This window comes from Lycorma delicatula, chromosome 9 (genome assembly GCF_047948215.1).
Source record: "Lycorma delicatula isolate Av1 chromosome 9, ASM4794821v1, whole genome shotgun sequence".
NCBI lineage: Eukaryota > Metazoa > Arthropoda > Insecta > Hemiptera > Fulgoridae > Lycorma > Lycorma delicatula.
The window spans coordinates 57,160,458-57,172,015 of record NC_134463.1 but is presented as its reverse complement, the minus strand read 5'-3'; the positions used below and the strand labels follow the sequence as shown (position 1 = coordinate 57,172,015).

At 25.8% G+C, this 11,558-nt stretch overlaps 1 protein-coding gene across 1 annotated transcript; it reads left to right on the top strand.

Moving 5' to 3' along the window:
• Positions 1-8,610: 8,610 nt before the first annotated feature.
• On the top strand, positions 8,611-11,171 carry LOC142330384 (cathepsin B-like cysteine proteinase 3). Its single transcript, XM_075375610.1, has one exon. The coding sequence runs from the start codon at positions 8,787-8,789 to the stop codon at positions 9,801-9,803; it is 1,017 nt and encodes a 338-aa protein (XP_075231725.1). The 5' UTR covers positions 8,611-8,786; the 3' UTR covers positions 9,804-11,171.
• The last annotated feature ends 387 nt before the right edge of the window (positions 11,172-11,558 follow it).

Sequence of the window (11,558 nt, the reverse complement as noted above, 5' to 3'; positions counted from 1 at the left end):
AAATTGTTAAGTTGTTCTCTTAGTTATAGCAATATATGTGTTTTAGATTAATGTTGTGTATCTTGGCAATACATGTAATATATCATTTAAATATTTATAAAATTTGTTATTTTAAAATATCCCTTTATTTTATCAAATTAACAAAAAAAAATTAAATTTTTTGATATCTGTGTTACAGAACATTTCTTGTGTATCTCTGTATACACTTTGTGTTATAATTCCATCAATTTGTAATTTTTTTTTAGCTGTGAGCCTTATTGGGGAAACATAAAAATGATAAGTTATATTTTAAAAAACTATAAATTTTCCATTTCATGGCAAAAATAAATTAATGAGAGCAGTTATAATTGGAACAGTTTTCTATAAATCTTTCCAGATAATGTAATGATGTGATACATCACCGTGGAGTGCTGTTCATAGTTTTCAAGTTTCACCTGCAGATCTGTAACTTTTTTTTACAAGATTAATTTTTCAGCTTACAGACTTTAGAGAATTTTATTCTGCTGCTCAATTATTTTTTGCTGTTTATTCAAAATGTTATACTTGTCATCTATCTTATTATGACACAGTTCAAGAGAATTACCCAAATCCTGTTACATTTTCCTTTAAGACCCAATCAGTCTTCCTTCAAATTCACCAAGGAGTAGTTTCATTGTTTTGTAGACTTATATTTTTGACGTTTCACCCTCACTAACTACCATTACTGATTCTGATTTAGAGCCAGTGGGGCTATAATTGCCCATACGTTCACATTTGCACTTACTACAAAACCAACAAGCCCAATCACTGGAGATAAAAATTTTAATATCCTTATCAGTGAGAAAAACTATTTTGAATTATAATAATGTTGATAAATTTCATACTGAACTTTACCCTTCGAATTGTGATAGCTGACTTTAAACACTTATTGCAGTTATTCATGATTTTACTTGTAGCATACACTCTGTGACTAGTATTAACCAGGAACTCACCTGCACCACGACCAAACACACAAACTGCTTAGTATGTAGATAACCTTGTCTCCAGTAGATAAGCAATAATACAAAAATAAAAATGTATCTTAACAAGCCTTTTCCTTGTAACAAAAAATTGACTTGATGCAATTATTTGAAAAAGTTTAAAATTCAATTACAGAAAAAAGAGAATGGTCAAATTAATCCAAGTACAATGGAATTAAAATAATAATCATCGGTCCACTAATTTTTTAGTTTTCAATTCTGAAAAAATCTTAATCTCATAAACAGCATTTACAAATAGCTATAACTGAAATCATATGATAGTAACATACTTTTACCATGAGAAAGTAGTAATTAAATAAATTAACTTTGTTCCAGTACAAAAAATTAAAATCTTTAAAACTGATAGATTCTTAAATTTAACCACAAGTAAAAGCAAACTTGAATTAAAAAAATCGATCCATTGGTTCTAAAGTTATAAACATTTCAAAATTTTTATAGAACAAAAGAATTATTTGATGTAATTTTGTAAAATAAGATGTTATTGACATATATAAAGCACTTTCAAAAAGTAGCTGTACACCTGTCTTACAAAAATATGCAATATCAATTTATCTTACAGTAGTTGACAAGAAATGGTCACCATGAATATCCAGACATATGTGCATACATTTCTTTTTCTTAAAGAGTCGCACAAGTTGTTCCTGTGGAATGTTCTTGGTGAAATCATGAATAGCAGTTTGAAGTTCCTGGAGACTGTGGGGTTTTTCTCAATTATCATTAGGTTTTGGATAACTCCAGAAGTAAAAATCTGGTGGTTTTAAGTCTGTACAATGATAATTCTACATAAATCCTTATAAATTATTCATTCTTCAAAAAATATTGCGGTAACTTTATGGACTTCCTGACTGTAAGCGCAGTCACGTCATCTTGTTGAATCCAAGTATTATTACTTTTATCTTAAGTTAGCTCTCCCATGAACTGGTAAATGATTTTATAATAACGAGCTGAATTTATTTCTAGGAAGAATATAGGCTGACTATTCTTCCCAAGACATTGCAATGCACACCCCAATCTTCTGGTCGTGTAGAGGAATTTAAATATAACATGTAAGTTATTGATTGGTCATTAACAAGAGGCTTCTTGTACTTCTTATGAACTCCCTTTTTTACAGTTAGAGTGCTGATGATTTTCTGTTCCACCAATGATCACATATACTTATTGGGATTACATTGCATAGCAGCTGAAATCTCATATGCAATTTTTCTTTATTGAGTACTAATGGTCTGCCATTTTGTTCACAGTACTTTACTGATCCCATTCCATAAATTTCTTGATTAGCACTCTTACACTCATGATTAGGAACTGGTGTACATCGAAATCTAATAGAAAAGTGGTCTGTCACTGCCTGTGTGCACTCACCATGCTCATGGAGGCATGTTCAGTGAGAAGTATTCACTATTTTAAAGTTAATACTTTCTGAGTTTATATGGAAAGACATAGTCTCAATTATTCAAAGGTGATAAACGCACAAAGAACCAGACACACCTTGTCTCAAGATCACCAACCTGATTGGCTTGTGTAAGCAAATTACAGATAGGATTACCAACCTCTGCAGTAAACATTACTCATAGCAACAGAATACAATCCCTCAACATATAATCAGATTTATATAAGGATGTAATTATTTTTTGAATACACTGTACATAATGGTTGAAAATTTAATTAAAACAAAAATAAAATGTAAGTAAAATTATTAAATAACCAGTCAGCTAATAAAAAATAAGATGCTATATTATGGGACATTAAAATTGCATTAGAAGTAAAGAAAGCTGTTGTTAATACCATTTATTTTATGCATAATCTCATTAATCCTTAATTTATTCTTCAAATTAATTAAAATTCATAATTTTTCAACAGGTGAGAATAAATTTTAGTATGGTATAAAATTTTTTTCTGTGAAATGGTTTGCAAGATATAACTTTTGTCCTGCTTTTTTTTTTACATGACACTTACTTTAACTTTATCGCAATGCACTTGTATAAATACTACATATTTTAAAGTAATGTTCAGAACTATAAAAAAAACTGTGAAAGAAAGAAGCAAGTAGGAATACTTTTGGACAGTTTTTAGAGTTAGAGTTATTCCAGTTTGTCTGCTATTATTTACTATTAAAACAAAATCTATCAATAACTAATTTTTATTTTAAATAATAAAAATATACTGTTGAATGGGGAAGAATGAATATAATTTTTAATTACATCTAAGAAATCATCCTAAACATTGAAATCCATAAACAACATGTAGGATTATCTAGTTAACTTGAGTTTTTCATTTCACTGCTTTATAATTGGGATTCCTCATATTAATAAACTTACTTTTGTCACTTTGATGGAGCACAAAATTGAATACAGTGCATTTTCAGTTTTTTATTTTTTATTTTTAATATCTGTTATGTAAATTACTACTTCTAATAATTATAAACTTGAGTAATATTAATATTTTGTAAGTTATTTATATATATCATTTTTTTTATGGGAGCATCTTTTTACGAATAATTTAACCAGCTATAAATATTTTTTCTCTACAAGATGTACATAAAATTATTTTACTTCTTAAAATTTTGTAATGTTTAGAGTTCAACAAATTTTGCTTTGCAGAAGTGTGTTATGAACTGTTGTTTTATAATAAATAAATGCTTACATTTTTTTAAAATAGTATATTTGGAATTTTTATGCTTTCTTTGTTACCTTTATTTTACAATTAAATGTAAATTTTGGTCTTATCACTTTTATTTTTACATAAGTAAATTATACAATTGCTAATTCAACTGGTTATATATAGCTTATTATAACAGATGAATAAATGTATTCAAATTGCTAAGATTTTTTCTTGTTGATTTATGTTATATTATATATTGAGTTTTTTCTTTTAGAATTGAAAGTTGTTTATCTTTCACCAAAATTTATTCATTGTAGTTATGAGGTAGTACATCATGTGTACTGTTTCAACTGGTGTATAACTTCACAGTGTTGCAAATTCACACTATCATTTTAATTGATATACTGTGTTTATTTAATTTATCTAAAAATTTTAGAAAAAAATATTGTGCATTGTTTTTATCCATTCAAATTTTAATGTAAGTCTTAATTAAAATAATTTTTGATAATTTATTAAAATACCATTCATTTTCTTGATTCTGTGAAAAAAACTTAAAATTTTTTTGTTTCATTTGTTCAACTTCTGAACCAATTATTTTGGTAACAATAAAATTTTTTGTGTGCACTAGTGATCCATGAAAACAGTAATAATACTATCCATTTCTCTGATATGTGAGAAATTACACTCATTAAAAAACATATTTAATAGAATTTTTTGAAAATTCATAATAATATACTGAATTCTCAAAAATGCATTAGAGTAAGAGAACTCTTCTCTTTGTGTTGAATAGCGCAATCATCCTATGAAAGAGAGTTTTGTAAGACTTGTTTATGTCTTACTTATCATCAATACTGCAACACTAAATCCTCTTTAAAGCTTAAAATTTTTTTAAAATTTAGAATGGGTACTGTTCATTAAAATTATAATATGTACGTTTATATGTATTAGTTTATAAATATTTAAAAAATTGCATGTTGCAGCAGTCTTTATTGATTAAAATTAATTAAAAAATCACTTTATCACTTTCTGCTATTTCTCTTTCATCCCCTTCTTTCATAAATAAAATATTGGTTCATCAGAACAGTTTTTTTTAATTTGATTAAATTACTAAAAAAAATCTCATTTTAAAATTATTGTTGTTAATTGTCTCAATAAGTCCAAGGTAGTATAATTGTTCTTTCTACAGATTTAAAATTTAAGTGACTTTTTTTTTATTGTATTAAAAAAAATTCAAAACAAGCTGAGAACTCTATGTGGACAAGTGAGAAAAGTAGTAAATGATAAATTTACTACAGTTTTCTGTTCAAGTATGTGCAGTAGGATAATATAATGAAGATAACTGTTTACATTATTGTAATTGAGTTAGACTCTTGCACTGAAATTCTGTGTTGATATAGCACAATAAAAGCTATATAACATCCATTCTTTATTTAAGTTCTTTTTACGTATTTATGAATTCATCTTGGTTGTTAAATACATTTTTTAAGAAGATACGTTATGTTAGTAATAAAAAAATTACAGAGTTGTGTAGAAGAGAAATCTTTTCAATTCAGGAAAAGTTGGATATATTGAATCAAGCTGATGAAAGTGGTTAGGATTTTTTTTGATAATTCAAGATCACCATATTGCTGTTGAGAACAATGCTGTGAAGCTAAAAGTTAACAAAATTAATAAAATTATATTAAAAAAAATATAAAATGATATTAAAAAATATGATATGATATTAAAAAATAAAATTATATTAAAATGATAAATAAAATGATATTGTTAGATTATGTGTCTAACAAATAAATACAATTTGTCATTGCCACTTCTGATACATACCTCTTAATTATTCAATTAATCTCGTATTATATAAAAAAGTTGTATTAAATACATTTTTTCATGAGTGCAATTTCTCATACACCAGAGAAATGGGTTGTGATAATTGCTAACAATCTACTGTAAAAGAACATTATAGTACAAATTATGTGTAGACTAGTTGCAGTTAATTTTTTACTCAGAAAGGGGGAATGTACAAAAAACATAAAAATGAAATTCTAGACATTTCCAAGTCAGAAAATTTTGACTTTATGAAATTTTGAATTTTCATGAAAAGTATCAGATACAGGTTACTTGTAGTGTCAGTTGGAAAATTAAAAGTATTTGGTAAATATATGAAGCCCTTAAAAATGCTTCCAGTTTATAGAAATTGGTTCAAATGTTCATTATGTAGAGTCTACATAATAGACTCTAAAAATGCATTTATTGTTCTATAAAATCAAAAAACATTTCAAACCTGTTTGAAATCTGAATAATATAAATTAAATACTTTAGTTAATAAGTAAATGTTACAAATAAATGAAATTGAAATTATATTTTTTATTTTTGGAAGCTTTATTCAATATTCTTATGTTCCCAAAGTAGTTATCAATATTGGTGAATGACAACTAAAGCAGTTATTAAATTGTTATTTAATTCATAATTACAAACTTTTTTGCAGTTGATTTTTCAAGGTTCTTATAAGTACCATCTATAAAAAAGATTTTCCTTGTGTAGCCAAAAACAAAAAGAATTAGAATTTATCCCTAATGCAAATTAAACGTAAGCTTTTTTTCTCAGGTCCGAATTGAAATTTCCATTCAAAATAATTGGAATTTTTCCATAATGTATTTTTCTGAACTCTTCAAATAAATTAGTGAATTAGCTACTTTTTTTTATATACAGAGAAAAATTTATTATTCTTTTTATTAATTTAGAAAAAATATTTTAATAAATATGTTGGAAAAAAAATAAAAATATAAAAGTGATGCAGTGTGTTTTGAAAATGAACACAATACTTTTCTACCCATCAAAGGAAAGCAGAAACTTCACTGAGGAATGCAAAATTAGACCTTTATTACCATCTCAAATAACAGAAAAACATTTCCTTGATTGCTTGCTGATTTTTTTTTTTTTAGTTTATGAATGAAATTACACTGAGTAGCATTTACTTGTACTAGTTTTATATCAGATTAATTTTGATAAAACCAATAACAATCTGATTAAAAAATTTAATCCCCCTAACTTATATCAATAAAGAAATGTCAAGGTCATTCTCAGTTCACTTTTTATTATCTTCTTCAACAGCAAAGAAAAAATAAAGAAAAAGATGTGTTTATAAAGAAATAAAACTTATTATTTTTGAGAAAATTTTGAATTTTCATGAAAGGTATCAGATACAGGTTACTTGTAATGTCAGTGGAAAATTCTTTTAAAGTATTTGGTAAATATATGAAGCCTCTAAAAATGCTTCCAGTTTATAGAAATTGTTCAAATAAGTTAAGTACTGATTTTATTGTGGATTTTATTTTATAGGTGGGTCTTTTTTATGTGAAAAGTCCAACTTAGGACCATGTAAATATTACTTCTTTCTAACTTTCTTTTCTCTTCTTCCATGTGTTTCTCTTTTTTTGGCACAGCATTGTTTTTGCTTGTATGTCTATTTTCTTTCTGTCCATTCTTTGCCACAATAACTTCATATTGTAAGTTATTCTTCAGATATTATCTACCTTAACAGTCCTCTCTTCTTTTAAGCCTATCCTTTGGAGATCCTTCTCTATCTGTTTCAGGTAATTTGATTTACTTTTCACAATCTTTTCAAAGATTTGTTTATTTAATCTGATGGGTTCATCCTGATCATATGCTGCAGGAAATTTAACCTTCTTTACCTTATCTCTGTTTCTAGATCTTTGTTGTATCTCTTTGTTAGATTTCATTATCTGCATCCTTTCTCTGTTACCTTAGGACCATGGATTATCTGTAGTAAGCTTTTTTTGATCTTTAGCAATCTTTCGTGGTCGATTAGATGTAATAATTTAGAACCATGTAAGATTACTGATCTTACTATAGTTGTGTAATGTCAATTTAACAATCTTGGAGAGATTCTTCTTATTGTAGATGTCTGTGCTAATAAGTCTTAAGGTTCTCCACTTTTATATTCTATTTTTAATTGATGCTTTATCTATTCCTGATCTTATTATCTCTCCTTATACTTAAAGTGTTTTGTGATATTTATCATTCTGTATTTAGCCCTTTTTAATCGTCTTTTGTATGAATGATTTGATGTTCATCATGATTTCTGTCTTTGTAAAAACTAATAATACCTTATTTTACCAAGTACAGGTATTCTGCTTTGTGCAAGATACCTGTTAACTCTTGAATTTGTGCTATTGTGTCTTCCTTCGATTCAGCTAAAAGAGCCAGGTCATCAGAAAAGGTAGGCATCCTATTTTGAGATTTAAATTTTTGGATACGATCTTCACAACTGTATCATTTATCTGCCAAAAGGTTTTCATTATTTTATTAAATAAAATAATGTGGATTTTTATTAACTCTAATGTCATGTTAGTTTAACTTCTTAATTGAGCCAAATCATGACATCAATTTGATTTTGAAAGATCTATACGATTGCTTGATGAAGTGCAGGTGAATGAATGGTACTTTAGTTTTAATCAACATTCCATTCTGCTGATAGGAGATTATTATTGTAATAAAACAGTTAATTAAGCAATACAGTTAACATAAATAATGGGACATACTGTTCTTTATAAATGCCAATACCAGTTATACTTAATTTAAAGTTTTTTGTCTGTATGCTGATATATTAATAATTAATATAAGGGTTTTTAAAAAAATATTTTTACAAGAATGAATGCTAAAAAATAAGTTTGTTACTTATGTTAATGTTACTTAATAATGTTTGATTAAAAAAGGGGAATAAATAAATCAATACAGGTAATTAAAAAACATTTAAACATAAGAGCAATGAGTAATATTAGTTAAAAGCTAATGCGGTAGATAAATAATTTTATCTATAAGGATTGTAATGCATATTTTCTTTCCTTCAATTATAAAGTAAAAAATGAATTAAAAAAAAAGTTTATTGACTTACTTTTTCATCATTAAAATTGAGTACATTATGATATGTTTTATCTTCATTTTTTGTGCAGTTAGAAATAAAAAGATAAGCTTAAAAAAATACTTGTTTTAGATAAGTTAATTTAATCGTCAGCTTTAGAGCAGTTAGTTATGTTGTTAACTTAGTTTATTAATAGGTTTCATAATATGATATATGTATTCTTATGAAAGAGAAGATTATTTTTGCACATTAATACAGATTCTAGTTTGTTATATTTAACATATAAGATTATGAAAAGAAGTTTTGCATTTTGTTATCTCTTTATTATTCTATTAATACCTGGTTTCATAGAAATTGGATACAGCGTAAAAATAGATAGTATGAACATTTTAAGTGATGAATTCATTAGGGAAATAAATGATCAGCAAAAATATTGGAAAGCAGGTAAAAATTTTCATTTTTATTCTGAATTAAAAAATTTACTTAGTATTAAATTGAAGGAAGTACAGAAATTAGAACGTAAAGAAACAGAAATATATTATAATATTTCTAAAAATTTTGATTCACGAACCAACTGGCCACAGTGTAATTCTATAAGACTTGTCAATACACAAGGAAACTGTGCATCAAGTTATGCAATAGTACCTGCTGCAGTGTTCCAAGATAGACTGTGCATTCAAAAAAATATTCATCGTACGGGTTCATCTGATCAGCTTTTAACATGTTGCAAAGTGTGTGGTGGTGGTTGTTTTGGAGGCCATGTTGAAAAAAGTTTCACATATATAAACAAAGTTGGTTTAGTAACTGGAGGTACATATAGATCAAATATAGGTTGTCGACCTTATAGAATAGAAAATTGTGAAACTATAAAAGGTTTACCCGCATGTAAAACAATAAGAAGATTAACACCATCATGTTATGTATTAAAATGTACCAATAATCGTTACATAACTGCATCTTATGACAAAGATAAAATGAAAATGAAACAAGTATATGCAGTCCCTTCAAAAGTTGTGGCAATAAAATCAGAAATAATTAAAAATGGACCAGTTAGTGCTTCATTAATCATTTATGAAGATTTTTTCAATTATAAACGTGGAGTTTATTATCATACATCTGGGTTAGAAGTTGGTCAGCACACTGTAAAACTGATCGGATGGGGTGTAACAAAAAAATCAAAAAGACCATATTGGTTAGCAATTAATTCTTGGGGTGGTAACTGGGGCGATCAAGGAACATTTAAAATTAAGCTTGGTGTTAATGAGTGTAATATAGAAAGCAATGTATTGACAGGATCATTTATATAAAAAAAATAATATTAGTTTTTTAGAGTGTTGTTAGTTTCATCAATAGAATTAGAGTATCGTAATTTAATAATACTAAATTATTATAATCAAAAATTCATTTTCTGATTGTGTACAAAGATTCTTAACATGACTCTTTTATAAAAGAAATTTGTTTACTAGAATATTCTAGGTCATAAGATTTTTTTTTTTTATTAGTGCTGAGAGTAATTTAAGTAAGTATTAGGTTGTGTAAAAACTAGATTGTGTTTTTTTTTTAAATGGAATTTCAGTTAGGAAATATTAAATAGTTAAACACGTGGAAAATATTATAATAAATTGGACAATTTTCACAAAGTGATTTTTTTTTTATAAACAAGATCAAGATCTGAATCGATACCGAATAACGTTAATTACTAATTAATCTCTTCTTTTAAACTATATTATTTGTTCTTTTAAATATATTAAAATGAAGTTGACATGTCTACTGATATTTATTTTAATTTGCATACATTTAAAATAAAACACTTGAAAAAAGTAAATTAAAAAGTATTTAATGCTTTTTTCAATATTATATAACAAACAATAAGTTCAAAGTTAAATTTAATTTTTTACACATGTTTTAAAATATTACAAGTTCTATTACAGTTCCTTATTGTAGAAAAAATAATAAATAAAATAGTTTAGTGTTGGAGATGTTTCCTTGATGATAAAAAAATGGTATTTGTGGTCATATAATTTGCTAGATGTTATGAAGAATTACATTTTTGATAACATACAGACAGAGAGTTTGTTCTAATTTTATCAAAAGATTAATTGAAATAAAACATTAAGTAACATAAAAATAATAGTAAAAAGCAGAACTATAAAAATGTTAACCATCTTAATGTAATGGTCAACTTAATAAAAATAAAAATTAGAAAAGCATTAAATTAAATTCAAGTACATAGAGTTAAAAGACAGTATTTTACATGGTAAATTGTCGCAGTCTTCTGTATAGACAGTAGTAGACTTTTCAATTGACCCAAACTTAATTTTGTCTTTGTATAATAATATCTCTTCTTATGCAAATTACATTTCATACATTTGTCCTGGAACGCAATTCCAATCTTTTTTTTTTTTTTACTAGTTGCTCCATTACAGTCATAATTAAAAGTTCTGATATTGAGTTATTTTATGTATTAAATTAATAATATAACAGAAATTTATTGTTTTATGTAAACATCATGATAACATTTCAAAAATACAACAAAGAAAAGTAAGGAAAAAAATCTGAAAACAAGAATTTTTAACTGATAATTCATTTCAGTTTTTTTGTGATGAATATTTGTAAAAGAATGTTGTAAAAAAATTATTTATTTAATTGATAACAAACATAACAAAGAAATTATGTTTACTTTCTCTGTTGTTAATATTCTACATTAATAGATGATGCTAACCAATGTGTTAAAATTTGTTTTATTTATTTAGTTGTCTTTGTATTTTGTTTCTTTTTTAATACTATCTGGTTTATCAATGTACTTGTATTTATTTCAATGAAATTGTACGTTTCATTTTCTGTTATATATAATTTTTGTTAAATTTATATGGTTTATGAAGGTGTGCTTTTAATCTTAATACTTTTGTTTATGTTGTAAAAAAACATCACCGTCATTTTTTTGTAGTAAGCAGAAAATGTTAGTAGTATATTGAAGCATTTATCCTACTATTATAGTTTCAACAATAAATTTATAAGAGATTATATAAAAAAATTAGTAATTAATAACTGTGTTTAAGAAT

Coding starts and splice junctions, on each gene's coding strand:
- LOC142330384 (XM_075375610.1), top strand. CDS start 8,787: ATGAAAAGAAGTTTTGCATTTTGTTATCTCTTTATTATTCTATTAATA.